The sequence below is a fragment of the Hemiscyllium ocellatum genome, chromosome 5, assembly GCF_020745735.1.
Source record: "Hemiscyllium ocellatum isolate sHemOce1 chromosome 5, sHemOce1.pat.X.cur, whole genome shotgun sequence".
Taxonomy (NCBI): domain Eukaryota; kingdom Metazoa; phylum Chordata; class Chondrichthyes; order Orectolobiformes; family Hemiscylliidae; genus Hemiscyllium; species Hemiscyllium ocellatum.
Genome location: NC_083405.1, coordinates 119,684,126 through 119,704,441, shown reverse-complemented (window position 1 = coordinate 119,704,441; position 20,316 = coordinate 119,684,126). Strand labels below are relative to the sequence as shown.

Below are 20,316 nucleotides of genomic sequence, written 5' to 3'. Positions count from 1 at the left end.
ACAGTTCACGATGTTGATCTCTCAAATGGAAGGATTGTCCTATGAGCAAAAGCTAAACATGTTGGGACTCTACTCACTGGAATTTAGAAGGATAAGAGGTGATTTCATTCAAACATATTGGATTCTTGACAGGATAAATGTTGAAAGGATGTCCAGATCCAAAGGGTCTTGAGTAGGGAGGCACTCATTTTAGACTGAGTAGAAGGAAGAATTTTCTGAGAGTTGAGCGCCTTTGTAAGGGCAGAGCCCTTGTGTACATTTAAGGCTAAGATAGATCCTTGATCAGTTGGACTCGAAGGTTACAGGGAAAGGGCGGAAAAGTGGATTGAGGAATGTTAGATGAGCCACGATCCTACTGAATGGCAGACCAGGCTCAACGGACTGAACGGCCCACTCCAATTGCTTCCGGTGTTATAGTCAGTTTGATTAGAGTTAGGGACGTGTAAGATTAAAGAGTGATTCACTTACAAATCCAACACGGCTTTAACAACAACGAAAGGTTCAGGATGAAGTGCCATTTGTGAGAAACGAACAGCAGGGAACAGTAAACCAACCAACAAACTCTGGAGATTCACACTTCATAGCATCTTCCTCAACCCCATAAACTTGCCGCTTTTGATTTACGAATCAATGACAGCGTGTGTCATTAACAAACAGCCTCCCCAGCAGAATCCATTGTTACCAAGCTAAGGATCCATTTTATTCCAAAGGCCATTTTAACCTGGTAGTTCTGACTGACTAACCTGATAAATACAGAAAGGAGTGACCATTCAACCCATCAGCTACTCCTCTCCTTCCACAACTCCCCCATTCACAGTAACAGACTGGTTTCTGAACAAGGTTAGAGTGGTGCTGGAAAGCTCAGCACTGTCCCCATGACCTGTCCTAGCTGCCAATCTCCCTTCCCACTTATCCGCTCCACCCTCCTCTGACCTATCACCTCCATCCCCATCCCCATTCACCTATTGTACTCTTGGCTACCTTCCCCCCGCCTCCCCCAGCCCCACCCCCTCCCATTTATCTCTCCACCCCGAAGGCTCCCTGCCTTTATTCCGGATGAAGGGCTTTTGCCCGATATGTCAGTTTTCCTGCTCCTCGGATGCTGCCTGACCTGCTGTACTTTTCCAGCACCACTCTAATCTAGACTGAGCTATAGGGAGAGGCTGAACAGGATGGGGCTGTTTTCCCTGGAGCGTCGGAGGCGGAGGGGTGAGCTTATAGAGGTTTACAAAATAGTGATTGAATGGATAGGATTAATCGGCAAGGTCTTTTCCCTGGGGTGGGGCATCCAGAACTAGAGGGCATAGATTTAGGGTGAGAGAGGCAAGACTTAAAAAGGACCCAAGGGGCAAGTTTTTCACGTGGAGGGTGGTGTGTGTATGGAATGAGCTGCCAGAGGAAGTGGTGGAGGCTGGTACAATTGCAACATTTAAGAGGCATCGGGATGGGTATATGAATAGGAAGGGTTTGGAGGGATATGGGCCGGGTGCTGGCAGGTGGGACTAGATTGGGTTGGGATATCTGGTCGGCATGGACTGGTTGGACCGAAGGGTCTGTTTTCATGCTGTACATCTCTATGACTCTACCTGCAGTCCTCACTTTTGCCTGGTTTCTGAACAAGTTTCAATATTCTCCCTTTTACCAAACCCAGTCTCTGCTTGAAGCACTGCATGCTAACAATGAATTTTAATCTCAAGCACACCTTTAACCTGCACCTCTCAGGAAGGGTGTAAGAGCAAGAGGAGAGATGCAGTGCTGAAGTCAGAACAAAGTGCAGTAGAAGCTCAGCAAGCATCTGTGGATAAAGAGAAATATTGAATCCAGGATGACTCTTCTTCCGGAGAGTCAAGTCTATTTTTCTCCCCACATATAGGGCAGACCAGCTGAGTTTCTTCAGCAATTTCCTTCTTTATTTCAACTTGAACTGCTTGTTTCTCAGCAGACTAGCATCCACAGTACTCTGCTTTCAGAAGATGCTGTGCTGACCAAGACGGTAGCTGGGTCAACGTCATGAAGATGGTTAGGAACATTGTACCATTCCCAGAATTACCCAGGAGAGGGATCTGATGGTGGCTCACAATTCTACAGAGCAGACCTATCCCCACACTGGTTAGGGGAATACAGAGAAACAGAAGCTTCAATTTAGCTGGAACACACAGACATTAGAGGTCATCTTGCAGCAAGAGCAGAAATGCAGAATTTTAGATTCAGAGCTGTACAGCATGGAAACACACCTTTCAGAGCAACTTATCCACGCTGACCAGGTATCCTGGCCCAATACAAAGATGTGCAAGTGAATTGGCCATGGTAAATTGCCCACTGTTCAGGAATGTGTAAGATAGGTGCATTGGGAAATGTAGGAAATGGATTTGGGTGGGATGGTCAGTGTGGACTTGTTGGGCCAAAGAGCCTGTTTCCATGCTGGAGGGATTCTATGATCCTAAATTAATCTAGCCCCATTTGCCAGCATTTGGCCCATACCCCTCTACACCCTTCCTTTTCATATCCCCATCCAGATGCCTTTTAAAATGTGTAATTGTACCAACTTCCACCACATCCCCTGGCAGCTCATTCTACACACCCACCATCCTCTGCATGGAATAGGTGCCCCTTAGGTCCCTTTTAAATCTTTCCCTTCTCACCTTAAACCTATGCCCTCTAGTTTGAACTCCCCTAGTGCAGGGAAAAGCCCTTGTCTGTTCACTGTATCCACGCCCCTCATGATTTTATAAACCTCTGTAAGGTTTATATAAACCACCGCTCAGCCTCCGATGCTCCAGAGAAAACAACCCCAGCCGATTCCTATAAACCCTCCAACCCCAGCAGCACCCTTTGTAAAGCTTTCCTGAACGCTTTCAAGTTTCACAACATCCCTCCTGTAGTAAGGAGGCCAGAACTGAACGCAATATTCCAAAAGTGCCCAACCAATGCCCTTTACGGCCTGAACATGACCTCCCAACTCCGACTCAATGCACTGACCAATAAACATACTGAATTCTTCACTATCCCATCTACCTCAGATTCTATTTTCAAGGAGCTATGAACCTGCACTCCAAGGTCTCTTTGAAGCAAACACTATAACCTCTGTTAAGGGAAAAACAGAAAAAGCTCAAAAGAAGATTGAGAGCAATGAAGCAATTTAGGTCTATACAGGAGGAGATCTAATGGAGGTGCACAAAATGCTTTCGGGATCAAAAATGTAGGTCTAGAGATGAGGTTTCTCTCTGAGGCACAATCTAAGATGAGAGGCCAGAGTTTTAGGCTAAGGGCTAGCAGGTTTAGTACAGAGATAAGAAATTATTTATCTCACAGGGTCACAAATCTGTGGAATGCACTACCCCAGAATGAGGTGGATGCTGGGACAGTGAATAAGGAGGAGATGGACAGATTTTTGATTAGCAAATGGGGGAGGGACAGGAAGTGGAGTTGAGGCTGAGAGGAGATCACAAACATACTGATTAGGGGAGCAGATGTGAGGGGCTGACCTGCCTACTCCTGCTCCGACTTCATACATTTGGAGGTGGATCAGGCAGCACAGACAGAGAAAGGTGGATTATCATTTCAGATTGCTAAAATCCTGGAGTGGGGTGAGACAAGGGGACCGTGTCACAGATGATACGAAAGCAGATCAGACTGGCCGACTGGCTAACTTGTGACTCAACAGTGTTGCTTCCCTGTCGTTACACTTTTAAACAGAAAGGCCGGGCTCCGCGTTAACCCCACCTGCTTCACTTCAAGAGATGCCGCGTGCCCCAGCAGGAATGACAAGCCACTTACCTGCGCTACATTCGACGGTCTGGAGATCTGCTGAATGTCAGCGTTATTCGTTATATTCCGCAGAGTCCTGACGGCGGGACTCCAGGCAGTCGCCATCTCAGGGCCCGGAGGCCCCTGGCCAGGCGTCACCAAGCCAACTCTGGCCTCAGGGTGAGAGACGGAGCTGGGCACCGGCGGGACGTTGGCGCACAGGTTAATGAGGGCAGACTCCTTCCCGTGAGCCAGCCGGCGCTTCGCGGCGCTGGGAGGCGGGATTTCCGCCGGGGTCCAGTTCAGGTTCCTCTCCTGCTTCTCGGGTGAGGAGTCCGAGGAGTCGTCGAACATGATCTCGCTGGTGGCCTTCTGGGCCTTCTCACCCCCCCGCCTGTGGGGCGAGCCCGGCACGCTGAGCGGAGAGCCTGCCCGCGATGACCCAGCGCTGCTCTTGGCCGAACACTTGTTGTCCATCTCAGGCTCCTCGTCGTTTCCGGCCAGCTCCTCCTCGTCCTCCTCCTCCGGAATGACAAGGCGAGGGTGATACGTGCACTCATCCTTCCTGGATTTTGCCACGACACTGTCCTCCACCCAGTCTGGCGTCACTATCTTAATGCTGCTTCGACTCAAAGCACAGTTGTACTTCTCCTGTCAAAACAAAACAGAGTTTAAACCTTTCTGCCACTGACATTAAGAAAACTTATCACTTGTACCTTGCTTTTCCACAAGAAGGTCTCAAAATTGGAACCTAGTAAGAGCCAGAATTGTTTTTTGGAGGGACACTACAACTTTGCCACAACTGGTCCTTTATTCAGCATGCCCCCCCACCCCAATTTTAAAATTCATATCGAGACAGAAAATGAAGACACTGTTGCGAACAGTGTGTTTTTCTTCATTATATCTACAAACAGACCTCTCTGTCTAACTCATCCATGACAACAAAGTTTCCCCAAACTAAACTAGTCCCACATGCCTGTATTTGGCCTATATCCCTCTCAACCCATCCAATTTATGTGCCTGTCCAAGTGTATTTTTAATGCTGTAACTGTACCAGCCTCCACCACTTCCTTTGGCAGCTCATTCCAGACAAGCACCACCCTCTGCGTGAAAAAGTTGCCCCTCAGGTCTTTTTAAAACCTTTCCCCTATCACTTTGAACCTATGCCCTCTAGTTTTGAACTCACCTATCCTGGGGACAAGTCCTTTGCCATTCACCTTATCTTTACGTCATGTTTTTTTTAAAACATCTAAAGGCCAGCCCTTAGCCTCTGACACTCCAGTGAAAAAGATCCTAGGCTACAGGCCTTATCTTGTAACTTTGCACCTAAACCCAGAGGGATTGGGCAGAGGTTTAGAGAAAGGTCTGGGAGAACCTTTTTTTTTTAATTTTGAATGGGTCATGTTGTGGGAAGGTTGAAAAACAGTATGTTAGCCTTTCAGGAGTAATTGCAGTTATTCTATAAAGAAAGACAGTGCAAATCTTTGAAATATACAGGTGGTTTATCAGTCAGCACCTGATAAACAAAATAGCAGCTTCATACTTTCGATACAGAATTAGTTCCTAACTTTCATAGACTCCCTAATGTGGAAACAGGACTTCGGCCCAACAAGAATTAAGGTATGCAGCCAAACTAGTTGATAATACTGATATTTAAAACCAAACAAATTTGCAATACTGTTATTTAAAACCCAACTAGTTTACAGTACTGATATTTGCATTCTACACCAGTCTCTTGCCACATCACATGATCCCACCTTATCCTCACACCCCTTAGCCAGTAGCTCATTCCAGTCCCACCACAGCAGGTGAAATTTAAATTCAGATTAATACATCTGGAATTGAACAGATTTCCCTCCATAATGGTACCATAGCACGACCACTGATTACTGTAAATAGCCAGCAGGTTCACTAATGCCCTTTCAGGAAGGGCACCTGCCATCCTTAGCTAGTCTGGCCTACATGTGACTCCAGACCCTGAGCAATGCTGCTGACCCTTAACTGCCTTCTGGAAATGGCCTCAGTTCCAGGGTAATTAGGGATTTAAAAAAATGCTGGCTTTGTTAGCAAAACCCATACCCTATGAAAGGATACAGAGAAAATTCCTGGGCTCTTATTTTTAAAGAAGACATTTTTGTAGAAAAATTACATTTTAGCATATTTTAAAAATTATGTCACTGATTAAAGGAACGCACAGATTTAACGTTAATTCTGTAGGACTTTGGGAGAAGCAATTACCGTTTGGATCAATCTGGCAGTTGTTTAATATTTATTCAGTTGGTAATTATAAAGTTCAAAGACAGCCTATTAAGGTATGGATCTGAGGCTTTAATGCATTAAGCTTTGTGAAAATGCTGATGGGGCTACCCTAATCCCATTCGTCTCAAGGTCTGTATTCAATGTAAACATATAGCTCCTTAGTAATACACATGTTTACAGGAGAGAAGGCCCATCATCAGTCCCTCACCCATCAAAGAACTGACTACACTGATTCCAGCTTTCACTTTTCTATACATAGCTCTGGGGGCTATGGCTGGGCAAGGGACTAGCTAAATGTAACTTAATTGTTACAGAAACTTCTCACTCAACCACCCTTTTAGACAGTGAGCTTCTGACTCTCTCCAAAAGCACAGCGGGTCAAGCAGTGTCAAAGAAGAAGGGGAGCGATGAAAGGTTACAACATCGACTCCCCGTTTCCTCTATGCGGCTTGACCTGCTATGCTCTTCCAGCTCCACTCTTTATCCACTCTGACTCTCCAGCATCTGCCGTTCTCATGATCTCCAGTGAAGTGTATTCTCTTCTCACCTTACATCGATGTCCCTCTACCAACACAAAAAATGCCTTCCTATCCATCAGAGACAGGCAAGAGGCTGGAAGAACACACAGCAAGCCAAGCAGCATCAAGAGGTGGAGAAGTTAATGTTTCGGGTGTAACCCTTCTTCAGGATTGAGGGCGGGTGTGAGGGGAGCTGCAGATAAATGAGTAGAAAAGCCAGGGTGAAGTGGCGATAGGTGAAGAGACAGGTAGAGGGTACGACCTAGTTTGTCAATGGGATGAATTAACCTGGTAGGTGGCAGGGAGGGGTAAAGGAAGGTGGAGGGGCTTGGAAGGGAGTTGGGAGATGGGAAGAGAGCTTATTAGAAATTGGAGAATTCAATGTTGAGCTCTCCGGGCTGTCGGCTGTCCGGTGGAAGATGAGGAACTGTTCCTCCAATTTGCAGTGTGGTTCGTTGTGGCAATGGAAAAGGCCAAGGATGGTCATGTCAGAAAGAGAATGGGAAGGGGAATGAAGTCTTCAACCAAGTTTGATCCTATCCATCCTGGCTACAACCTTTGCGCACCAGTTGTGGTCTAACCAGTGTTTTGTACAGTTCCAGAATAACTTCCTTCCTCTTGTATGCTCTACCTCTGCTAATAAAGCCAAGTCTCCTATATCGTAACTACAGGAGGTGGAACACCTGCCCATTCACTTCCTCCCACTTACACACTTAAAGCCCCAAACTCACCTTCCAGGTGAAACAGCATTTCACTTGCAGTTCACTGCTCACAATATGGTTTCCTCTTCACTGGGGAGTCGAAGCATAAACTGGGTGACTGTTTTGCAGAACACCCATATTCAGTCTGCAAAAAAGACCCTGAGCTTCCAGTCACTTGCCACCTTAACACCCCACCCCAGACGTTCGTTCCCTGGCCAACATCTCTGATCTCAGGCTTGCTCCGGTGCTCCAGTGAAGCTTGGTGCAAGCTGGAAGAATAGCACCTTATATTCCACTTGGAGACCCTGCAGCCTTCTGGACTCAGTATTATGTTCAACAATATTAGGACTCGAGACACCTTTTCCCAAGCTGCACACATTAGGCCTTGCCATTACATGCTAATACACACAACCCATTGTTAGCCACTAGTTCACATTAGGATCTCTTCATTCCCAAGTTAATCATTAACTACTCCTGTCTTTCCAACTGTTCTGTCTCTTAGTAATTTTTGAGAAGATTTGTAGCTCAGGTTAATGATAAGTAAGTAAGTTAGCTCACTGAGCTGGAAGGTTTGTTTTCAGACGTTTCGTCACCATGACTAGGTCATATCATCAGTGAGCATCTCTGGTAAAGTGCTGGTAGTATGCCCTTCCTCTCTATTTATAGGTCTTGGTTTCTTAAGGTGGGTGATGTCATTTGCGTTTTTCTCTTTTCAAGGGAAGATTGATAGGGTCTAAATTGATGTGAAGGGCTTTTGCTCGAAACGTCAACTTTCCTCCTCCACAGATGCTGCTTGATCTAGTGTGTTTTTCCAGCACCATGCTCTTGACGCTAAATTGATGCGTTTATTGATGGAGTTCTGGTTAGAATGCCATGCCTCCAAGAATTCTCATGCATGTCTTTGCTTCACCTGCTCGAGGATGCGTGCGTTGTCCCAAAGTGGTGTCCTTCTTTGTCTGTATGTATGGAAGCTGGTGACAGTGGATTGTGTCTCGGTGGCCAGTTGCTGTTCATGTATCCTGGTGGCAAATTTCCTGCTAGTTTGTTCTCTCTCTTTGGGCACTAACCCTAACTATCATTTACACCTTACCCCCTCCCCACACTTCCGCATAAAAAACAACTTTTTTCCTAGCTACCATCAGTTTTAAGGCAGGGACACTGGACCTGAAAAGTTAACTTTGATTTCTCTCCACAGTTGCTACCAGACCTGCTGAATTTTTCTGGTAATTTCTGTTTTTGTGTTGTATAAGTCTTCTCAACCATCTTATTCTTCCTGCCCTATCTTGACTGTTCTGATATGCACACCAAGGTTCTTATGGTCTCCATAACTTCCCAGGGTCTACCATTCACACAATAATTGCTTGCCTTGTTAGGCCTCCCCAGGTGCATTACCGCGCACTTTTCCAGGTTGAATTCCATTTGCCACTGCTCTGCCTAGCTAACCAGTCGGGTCCATTGATATCCTTCAGTAGTTTACAGCTATCCACCTTATATTTAAATGCGGAGGAATGGGAATATGGGAGATATAGCAGTTTGGTTCAGTAATTGGCTGGCTGAAAGAAGACAGAGGGCAGTGGTTGATGGGAAATGTGAGTCCAGTTACCAGTGGTGTACCGCAAGGATCAGTGTTACGTCCACTGCTGTTCATCATTTTTATGAGCGGCCTGGATGAGGGTGTAGAAGGGTGGGTTAGTAAATTTGCAGACGACACTAAGGTCGGTGCAGTTGTGGATAGTGACGAAGGATGTTGTAGATTGCAGAGACACATAAATAAGCTGCACAGCAACGTTGAGAGGTGGCAAATGGAGTTTAATGCAAACAAGTGTGAGGTGATTCTCTTCGGTCGGAGTAACCGGAATGCAAAGTACTGGGCTAATGGTAAGATTCTTGGTAGTGTAGATGAGCAGAGAGATCTCAGTGTCCAGGTACACAGATCCTTGAAAGTTGCCACCCAGATTGACAGGGTTGTTAAGAAGGCATTCAGTGTTTTAGCTTTTATTAATAGTGGGATCAAGTTCCGGAACCATGAGGTTATGCTACAGCTATACAAAACTCTAGTGCGGCCGCACTTGGAGTACTGTGTACAGTTCTGGTCACCGCATTATAAGAAGGATGTGGAAGCTTTGGAAAGGGTGCAGAGGTGATTTACTGGGATATTGCCTGGTATGGAGGGAAGGTCTTATGAGGAAAGGCTGAGGGACTTGAGGCTGTTTTCGTTAGAGAGAATGAGGTTGAGAGGTGACTTAATAGAGACATATAAGATAATCAGAGGGTTAGATAGGGTGGACAGGGAGAGCCTTTTTCCAAGTATAGTGACGGTGACCATGAAGAGGCATAGCTTTAAATTGAGGGGTGATAGATATAGGACAGACGTCAGAGGTACTTTCTTTACTCAGAGAGTAGTAAGGGTATGGAATGCTTTGCCTGCAACGGTAGTAGATTCGCCAACTTTAAGTCGTCATTGGACAAGCATATGGACGTACATGGAATAGTGTAGGTTAGATGGGCTTCAGACTGGTATGACAGGTCGGCGCAACATCGAGGGCCGAAGGGCCTGTACTGCGCTGTAATGTTCTATGTCCTGTTTACCACACAACCTTTTCTCTCTGAGATCTAAAGGACGTTTACTTGGTGGAGGAGAGATTTGTTTTGGGAATAGTGCTGGAAGGGACACAGGTGTGAGGCAAGAGAGAGATTTGGAAACAGGGAGGTGATTTTTTTTTGTTTCAAAATTACAGCTTTGCCAGAAAAGAAGCCATACTGGGTCAGCAAGTACAGGAGTTACTTCCAGCTTCAGATATAACAAAATAAACAACATTAGGACTAGGAGCAGGAGTGGGCTTCAGTCTGCTCAATTATTCAATACAGCAACAGGTGATCTCATTGCGGCCTCAACTCCACTTTTCTGCCCGCTCCACAGACCCCATCACTAATTAAAAATCTGTCCACCTCCTCTAGACATATGCTCAATGTTCCAGCACCCACTGCACTCTGGGGCAGTGAATTCAAAAGATTCATCACCTTTGAGAGAAGGATAGAAAGAGAGGAGGGGAAGTGACGTTTTTGATAAGGGATAGCATTACAGCTGCACTGAGGGAGGATATTCCTGGAAATACATCCAGGGAAATTATTTGGGTGGAACTGAGAAATGAGAAAGGATGATCACCTTATTGGAATTGTATTATAGACCCCCCCAATGGTCAGAGGGAAATTGAGAAACAAACTTGTAAGGAGATCTCAGCTATCTGTAAGAATAATAGGGTGGTTGTGGTAGGGGATTTTAACTTTCCAAACATAGACTGGGACTGCCATAGTGTTAAGGGTTGAGATGGAGAGAAATTTGTTAAGTGTGCACAAGAAAATTTTCTGATTCAGTATGTGGATGTACTTACCAGAGAAGGTGCAAAACTTGACCGACTCTTGGGAAATAAGGCAGGGCAGGTGACTGAGGTATCAGTGGGAGAGTACATTGGGGCCAGCGACCATAATTCTATTAGTTTTAAAATAGTGATGGAAAAGGATAGACCAGATCTAAAAGTTGAAGTTCTAAATTGGAGAAAGGCCACTTTTGATGGCATTAGATTAGTACCTTCAAAAGCAGCTTGGGGGCAGATGTTCGCAGGTAAAGGGATAGCAGGAAAATGGGAAGCCTTCAGAAATGAGATAACGAGAATCGAAAGAAAGTATGTTCTGTCATGGTGAAAGGAAAGGCTGGTAGGTATACAGAATGCTGGATGACTAAAGAAATTGAGGGTTTGGTTAAGGAAAAGAAGGAAGCCTATATCAGGTATAGACAGGATAGATTGAGTGAATCCTTAGAGTATAAAGGCAGTAGGAATATATTTAAGAGGGAAATCAGGAGGGCAAAACGGGGACATGAGATAGCTTTGGAAAATAGAATTAAGGAGAATCCAAAGGGTTTTTACAAACACATTAAGGACAAAAGGGTAACTAGGGAGAGAATAGGGCCCCTCAAAGATCAGCAAAGCGTTCGACAAGGTTCCCCGTGGGAGACTGATTAGCAAGGTTAGATCTCATGGAATACAGGGAGAACTAGCCATTCGGATACAGACCTGGCTCAAAGTTAGAAGACAGAGGGTGGTGGTGGAGGGTTGTTTTTCAGACTGGAGGTCTGTGATCAATGGAGTGCCACAAGGATCGGTGCTGGGTCCTCTACTTTTTGTCATTTATCTAAATGATTTGTATGTGAACAGAAGAAGGATAGTTAGTAAGTTTGCAGATGACACCAAAATTGGAGGTGTAGTGGACAGCAAAGAGGGTTACCTCAGATTACAACAGGAGCTTGATCAGATGGGACAAATGGGCTGAGAAGTGGCAGATGGAGTTTAATTCAGATAAATGAGAGGTGCTGCATTTTGGGAAAGCAAATCGTAGCAGGACTTATACACTTAGTGGTAAGGTTCTAGGGAGTGTTGCTGAACAAAGAGACCTTGGAGTGCTGGCTCACAGCTCCTTGAAAGTAGAGCCACAGGTAGATAGGATAAATTAGATTACTTAGTGTGGAAACAGGCCCTTCGGCCCAACAAGTCCACACCGACCTCCTGAAGCGCAACCCACCCAGACCAAATCCCCTACATTTCCCCCTTCACCTAACACTACAGGCAATTTAGCATGGCCAATTCACCTGACCTGCACATTTTTGGACTGTGGGAGGAAACCGGAGCACCTGTAGGAAACTCACGCAGACATGGGAGAATGTGCTAACTCCACACAGACACAGTTACCTGAGGCGGGAATTGAAACCGGATCTCTGGCGCTGTGAGGCAGCAGTGCTAACCACTGTGCCACCCATAGCGAAAAAGGCGTATGCTTTTCTTTATTGGTCAACGTATTGAGTACAGGAGTTGGGAGGTCATGTTGTGGCTGTACAGGACATTGGTTAGGCCACTGTTGGAATATTGTGTGCAATTCTGGTCTCCTTCCTATCAGAAAGATGCTGGGAAACTTGAAAAGGTTCAGAAAAGATTTACAAGAATGTTGCCAGGGTTGGAAGATTTGAGCTATAGGGAGAGGCTGAACAGGCCGGGGCTGCTTTCCCTGGAGCATTGGAGGCTGAGGAGTGACCTTATAGAAGTTTACAAAATTATGAGGGGCATGGATAGGATAAATAGACAAAGTCTTTTCCCTGGGGTCGAGGAGTCCAGAACTAGAGGGCATAGGATTAGGGTGAGGGGAGAAAGATATAAAAGAGACCTAAGGGGCAACTTTTTCATACAGAGGGTGGAACGTGTATGGAATGAGCTGCCAGAGGAAGTGGTGGAGGTGGGTACAATTGCAACATTTAAGAGGCATTTGGATGTGTACATGAATAGGAAGGGTTTGGACAGATATGGGCTGGGTGTTGGCAGGTGGGACTAGATTGAGTTGGGATATCTGGTCAGCATGGATGGGTTGGACCGACAGGTCAGTTTCCATGCTGTACATCTCTATGACTCTATAATCTGCTCTCCTTTATCCTAAACCTGTGACCTCCCATTCTCGACTGCCCCACACAAGGAAGCATTCGTTCGGTCTACGTTGTTCATCCCCTTCGGCACCTTGCGCACCAGTTACAGCTTGAAGCTGACATGGCAGATGGAGATACTGCAACAGCAAGCTCCGTGGAACCAGGAACACCAAAAAAAACTGGCCAGAGGACTGTAAAGCTTTACTGCTGCTCGGAGGTGAACCAGTATTAACAACAGCACCATAAACATGAAGCAGTTTCCTGCAGGAATGGAGAAACCTTCAGTTATAGCTAATAAATTCTTTTTAAGACTGCAGATGCTCCCACAGAATCACCATCACTGGGACTGGCATTGTTCCCCAGTGAACTCAGACAACCCCCACCTCGGAGACAAATGGCTATTAAGTAGATATTTACGGCCACTGCAAAGCAGCACAATTTAGTCTGCCCATTTGCTTTTAACAACTGGCTGTAAAAAGATTTTACGAGCCTGACACAGACTGCCCTATTGAAACATGCCCACAAGGCAAGTTCCGTGGATCTAAGCCTTTCAGAGATCTGTCTTCAACGAGAGCAATAAATCTCTTACATTAAAAGAAAGATCAGGGAGGGTGATATCCCCTTCATCTGCTTTCTCCTTTCTCCTTCCAAGAAAGGATAAACTCAAACCATTCCAGCTGAATAAATGAAAGTCAGAGTGCGAGATCTCCCATTTCTCACTCAGCAGTTGACCAGTGGCTCAGTAAATATACCAGTAAGACATTTCCAAACCAGAACAAGCAATATAATACCACCTCAGAAGGGCTGCAAGCCCGGGCAACCATATTTAAGCAAACTGGCAGAAAAGTCCGGGCAGGGAAAAGGAGGAGAGTTATTCTGATGCACCAAATAGTCAAGGTGCCAGGTGCTTTCACAAAGTTGCTGAATAGTTTCTCAAGGCATTGTGTGGCCTCCTCCTGAAACATACCTGCCCGATTCAGCCTAACTTCCAACTGGGAAAGACCACGGACATTGTGTGGCCTCCTCCTCCTGAAACATACCTGCCCGATTCGGCCTAACTTCCAACTGGGAAAGACTAGGGACGTTGTGGGATGAAAAGGGGAAGAAAGAAGAGGTTAAACCAGTCAATGACAGAGGCAGTTTGCGGGCCAGGGCTGAAAGGCCCCCAGTACGAAATGATCAGACTCACCACACTTCTCCAGCTTCATCCCATCCCCCGCCACACCACTCCCAAACTCAGGGCCGTTATGATGCCATGCCTCGGAAAACCCCTCCCCTACACAACACGCCCCACCAATTCCTCTCGTGAATTTACTTCCCAACACGCTCCGCTGATATCCATCTTGCCTCACCCCCTCCTTTCAGCTGGTCACCAATGCTCCCTCGAAGGTTACGTGCCTGCATGCCGATCATGGCCATGACCTTCAATTCCGAAGACAGTGCCACACTCAGAGGCCTAGGCAGCTGGAACAAGAATGAGAAAACACGCTGCTGGTCCCCGTCTGACCAGTGAACACCGAAGTCAGCCATTCGGCCCGTCGAGTCTGCTCTGCCATTTAACGGAGATCATGATGGATCTAGCCAAACTCCACTCCATTTCCCCTTCTCCCCAGAACGCACCCTCCACTTGCTAATTAAAAATCGGACTCTCTCAGCACTGAGTACACGTGATGATCCCAAGAGCTCTCTGAAGATGACAATGTCATAGACGCACGACTCACCAAGAGGAATCTCCTCCTCACCTCTGCATTAAAGATGTGACCCTTTATTCTGAGATCAGGTGCTTGAGTCGCCCATAACTATCGCCATCCACTTCTGTCACCCGCTTACCTCACACTACATCCTCACATGCACACTCAGGCATTCGCCAACACCAAAGGGTTGCTCACACATCTGAAAGCTGGTCAGCAGGTAGTGAATGAGCTGACCAGAAAACAGAACTTTGTAACAAGGAGCAGCCTGGCTTAGCTAACATTTAAGAGGAAAGATTTAAATGGGACCCAACGGGCAGAGGGTGGTGCGTGTTTGGAATGAGCTGCCAGATAAAATGGTGGAGGCTGTACAATTACAGCATTTAAAAGGCAGCTGGGTGGTATCTGAATAGGAAGGGTTTGGAGGGATATGAGCCAAATGTGACTAGATTAGTTTAGGATATCAGGTTAGCATAGAGGTGTTGGGCCGAAGGATCTGTTTCCGTGTTGTACAACTCTATGCCTCTAAGTCCTGACCAGAAATATCTAATGCCATCAAAGGCAGTGGAAAGTAGTGACTGTTCCAGGACAATGCTCATCTAGTGTGCTTACAATTAAACCTGTTGGACTATAACCAAGTGTTGCGTGATTTTCATCTAAATGGAGTACATTCCAGACTGCTCTGGCAAATGTGACTCACTTACCCCCTGAGGTTCAGGCACGATTAAGTGGGTGCAAGCTTTGTTGAGTTTGAGTTGGCAGTCCCCTCCGTAAAACGTTATTAAAGCCCATAGTGTTTTGCGGTCTTCAGTGGAAACCTGGAACAGAGAAATGGAAAGAGAGACATACTTTTCAGTGTTCATTAAATATAATTTTTATGTATTTTCTTATTACACACTTGTTGCTCTATATAAACGACAGTGAAGTCTCACTTCTCGAACCAGTAATCTAATCAAACTAGAAGCATTCACCTAGAATGGAACATTCCTTCCCAGAAGCTGACAACTCCTCAGCATAGAAATGGTAGATGGAATACAATGTAGGAAAGTGAGGTTGTGCACTTTAGCAGAAAGATCAGAGGCATACACTATTTTCTAAATGGGGAGAGATCTCACAAATCTGAAGCACAGAGGGACTTGGGAGTCCTAGTTCAGGATTCTCTTTAGGATACTATGTAAGTTCAGTTGGCGGTTAGGAAGGCAAATACAGTGTCAGCATTCATCTCCGGAAGGCGAGAATGCAAGAGCAAAGATGTATTGCACACACTGTATAACGTTCTGGCCAGACTACATTTGGAATATTGTGAGCAGTTTAGGGCCTCGCATCTGAGGAAGGATGTGCTGGCCTTGGAGGGAGATCCAGAAAAAGCTTACATAACCAATCCCAGGAATCAAGGGCTTGAAGATCCTGGGTCTGAGCTCAATGGAGTTAGCAGAATGAGGAGGAGGAATCTCAACGAAATTTACAGAATACTGTGAATGTGGAGAAGATATTTCCACTTGTAGGAGAGACTGGGGACCCAAGGGCACAGCCTCAGAGTGAAGGGGACAACCTTGTAGCATTGAGCGGAGGAGGAATTTCTTCAGCCAGAGGCTGGTGACTCTGTGGAACTCATTGCTACGGGGGACTGTGGATGCCAGGTCATTGAGTGTATTTGAGAAAGATAGATAGGTTCTTGATTAGAAAAGGGATCAATTGTTAAGGACAGAACAATGGCATTGAGAAATAGATCAGCCATGATCAAATGGCACAGCAGACTTGATGGGCTGAATAGCCTACTTCTACTCATATCTTTTGGTCTTAAATGTAAGATTTTACACAAAGTAAAGAACCTGGCCTGTTTCTGAAGTGTTCGGTCATGAATGGATCCTTTACTGGTTCAAATCTGACAACTCCTAAGAACATACTGTTTCCATGGAAACACAAGACAGTTGGCCCAATTTCTACTGTCTGTGGGGATTTCCCTCCCAATTTAGTGTTCATACCAACCCCAAAATTGCACAGCCAGCCTCCACACTTAAACATTACACTGTTTCTTTTGTTTACTTAACCTATTTTTCTAACCAACCTATTGAGATGTTATTACACATCTCTGGAGCAGGTGGAACTTGACCCCAGGCCTCCAGGTCCAAGGGTAGGGACACTACTACTGTGCTACAAGAGGGCCCATTACATATCGAAGTTCTGGGAAAATAAACTTCCTCAAAATCGCATTATTCCACCGCCAGAAGGAACATCCCAGGCTTCCAAGTTTAATAACATCTAATAAATGTACAACCGACGAAACGAAATACATGGGATCACTGCTCCTCCTCTAACTGTGTTCCTAATTAGCAACAATGCAAACAGAGAACTCTGGTAACACACTTGACCACTGAGTCATATGCAGAGCCTCCTCCACTGCCTATCTCTCCTTAACCAGGAGCAAGCGAGGACTGCAGGTGCTGGAGATCAGAGTTGAGTGTGGGGTACTGGGAAAGCACAGCAGATCAGGCAGTATCCGAGGAGCAAGAGAATCAACGTTTCACAGGTAAGCCTTTCATCATTGAGTCCACACCGCCCCTCTGAACAGCATCCCACACAGAGCAACTCACCACCCTATCGGGGTCACCTTACATTTTCCATGGGTAATCCACCCAGCCTGTACATCGGTGGGCACTATGGACAATTTACCTAACTGGCACATCTTTGGATTATGGGAGGAAATCCATACAGGCAGACCGAGGGATGGAATTGAACCCAGGTCCCTGGCGCTGTCCCTCATTGCTAACCACTAAGCCACTGTGCCATTCTGTACTTTACAGATTCTTGCACAAAATAAGTTTCTTAAAAAGCAAAATTGAGGAACAGAAAAAACAACAACCGTACCAATATTGTTTCTTCATACAAGAAATTCCTTTTCATAAAAAAGGAACAAATTTTCTGTATTATAGAATCAAGTGTAGGCCATTCATCTCCACGAGTCTGTTTTATCAGATTTTGAACCAATCCATATCTTAATTCCACCAACTAACTTTGGTTCCATAAACTTACAGCAGAGATGGTTAGAGGGCACTGACAACAGAGGTGTTCAAAACCAGAAGGAATTTTGACAGAGCGATGGGTTTGTCCCTTCTGTCATGTGGCGCAGTAATCAGAGCCTACAGACTGAGCTAACTGGCAGAGGAAACTATAGGGGATGAGAGAACATTGCTCCCCATATGATGGGGGTGTGGTTGGGGTGGGGAAGCTGAGAAGATCTGGAGCATTACCTTAACAAGTTGTGTAGGAACACATGGCGACGCTGCTCCTTTAACAAAAGTTATTCCGTCCTTGTTTTTTTGAGAGGTTGTAAAGGTAGAGGTTTCGATATGTCTGGAAGTCTCTACTTGAAAAGGTTCTTAAGTTCTTTTAAAAAACACTTGCACAATAAAGGGGGGCTGCCAGTTCTCCCAATTCAGAGATTTTTCTGGTTTGTTTGATTTCACCAAGTAGACTGTCTGAAGCTGCTGGTTAAGTTATTAGCCGGGGACCAAAAGAACCCGCTCCACACTGATCCCCCCCCCCCCCTCTCTCTGCCGTCTCTCTCCTTTAAGACCCTGTGTTTGAATTTACCTTTTTGCCATGGGGGGGGGTTTGATTATGGGATGGTGCAGGAAATCGTAACAGCTCTTTGTTAAGTTGTACTTTCATGTCGGTTGGGTTTTCAAGTCGTTATGTTATTGTAAATTTGGTTTCCTTTGGTTAGTGTGTGAATAAATTGTGTTTTTTTTTAAACTGAGTGGTTGGGCCAGCTGCATTCCTCCTGAAATATCCACTGTACACCGGCTTAAAACAACTAGAAACGTTAGAGCCTGGGCTATCTTTTCGAGGGGGTCTGACCTGGTCCATAACAAAACATCCAAAAGACAACTTCGAAATCTGCTTTATTGTCACGATCACTCGAATGAGTGCTGTGAAGAATCTTATATAGCCACAATCCTAAAGGACTAATGGGCAGGGTTAAGGGGAAAAGGCAGAGTTGGGACTGGATATATGGATAGCTCTTTCATGGGGAGGTGATGGCCAAATCATATTATTACTGGACTGTTAATCCTGAAACCCAGTAAAATGTTCTATGGACCTGGGTTCAAAACCTGCCATTGCCGACAGTGAAATTTGAATTCAATTTTTAAAAATTCTGGAGCTAAGAATCTAGCAATGATTAGGAATCCAATGCAGATGGTCAGAAAACCCATCTGGTTCACTAGTGTCCTTCAGGGACCCTCATCTGGTCTGGCCTGCACGTGACTCCTGACCCACAGCAATGTGGCTGACTCTTAACTGCCCTCTGAGCGATTAGGGATGGGCAATAAATGCTGGCCTACCGAAAACGCCCTCATACCATGAGTGAATTACAAAAGAAAACCCACTGCACTAGCCCAACTGGCATGGGGGGGTATCCTTCAGATCCAAATCCAAATATGCTGTTTGAAAATAAAATGCAAATGAAATTAAAAGCAATAAACATACTCCCCACGTAAAGTCTTTTCAACTACTCGAAGAGCATTAAAGAACAGGAGGTATCAACATGTGTGTTACAGGACAGCACATGCTCGAGGGGGCTAAGTGATATCACCATAGCATCAGTCCACAGTCTATCATGGCATGAAAGGAATATACAGTCGAACGCAAATAATCGCGGATTTGGTTTCCAGGGTTTGTTATCCGCTGCCTAAAACAATTAAATGGAAAATTCCAGAAATAAACTAATCATTTCTCTTCATTGCACAATCATCCCTTGAGGGTCAAGCTAAAACGCCAGAATCCCGTTCATTTGACGGCACGCTCGCATGGATAATAATGTACAAGGTATTTATTATTTAATATTGGTAATGAATTATTGCATGTAATTTATCAACTAAACTTTATCATTGGTATGTATGTAAACAAACAAAGTGACATATATAGGGTTCACTATTATCCGTGGTTTCAGGTATCTGCGATAGGTCTTGAAACACATCACCTGCGGATGGGGGCGTGGGGGGGGGGGGGGGGGGGGGAAATGGGACTACTCTACAAGGAAATTAGAGACACAGTTCAGATGATCCAACAGGAAAAAGGAAAGACTTAACAGCACATTGATGAACTATATTCAGCAAAAAGACAGCCTTGGGTCAGAAAGTGAAGACCCCTATCTGAAGAAACAGTTTCTGCTCTTCATTTCAAGGTGAATTGACTGGAAGCAATTTAAACTGGGATGAAGCACTAATGCATTTTCCTTTGCACACATGGATAAATGATTGGCCATATTCTACATCAATGGTTTCAACATAGCCAGCCTGTTGTACACCTCCATTCCTTCTTCTAAAACAGTACAATTCACGTCTTCGCTACAAACAAAGAAAAAGGGAGAAAGTGCGAATCCTTTAACAGCAGTTACCGAGAAAAGAGTTTTCTCTGCCTTGAGGAGCAGGCGCAGGGCAGTGAAAATTGCGAGGACGTACCCGTGATAGGCAGGCTGCAACTCCCGAGAATACCTGTCCTCCTTCTGGAGAGAAGCCAGCTACTCTGTGTGCGTTATGTCAAGGAAATGAGCTGCACAGTTCATTATTCTGGATCAAACATTAAAAGTGTCAGTGACAGTGTATGACAAAGACGGACCAGTTCACTCGGAGATATGAGGTGCTGGTTTACAGTGGTGAGAGAAAACCAAGGACCACGTTAGCTCACTGCACTCAGAGGGTCCCTCAAGAGCTGCAGAACATAGAAAAGTACAGCACAGAACAGGCCCTTTGGCCCATGATGTTGTACCGAGGTTTAATTCTAATGTAAAATATAACAACATAACCTACACACCCCTCAACTTGCTGCTATCCATGTGCATGCCCAGCAGTCGCTTATATGTCCCGAATGACTCTGCTTTCACCACCACCACTGGCAAGGCATTCCAAGCGTTCGCAACTCTCTGCATA

At 45.4% G+C, this 20,316-nt stretch overlaps 1 protein-coding gene across 1 annotated transcript in view; it reads right to left on the bottom strand.

The window, feature by feature from the left end:
- Nucleotides 1-20,316, bottom strand: part of paxip1 (PAX interacting (with transcription-activation domain) protein 1) — a 118,583-nt gene that overhangs the window by 76,385 nt on the left and 21,882 nt on the right. Inside the window, exons 4-6 of the mRNA XM_060825136.1 lie at nucleotides 19,849-19,912; nucleotides 15,088-15,201; nucleotides 3,778-4,398 (exon numbers count right to left, since the gene is read on the bottom strand). Of these exons, the coding sequence (XP_060681119.1) occupies nucleotides 3,778-4,398; nucleotides 15,088-15,201; nucleotides 19,849-19,912 (799 nt within the window). The remainder of the gene's footprint in view (nucleotides 1-3,777; nucleotides 4,399-15,087; nucleotides 15,202-19,848; nucleotides 19,913-20,316) is intronic.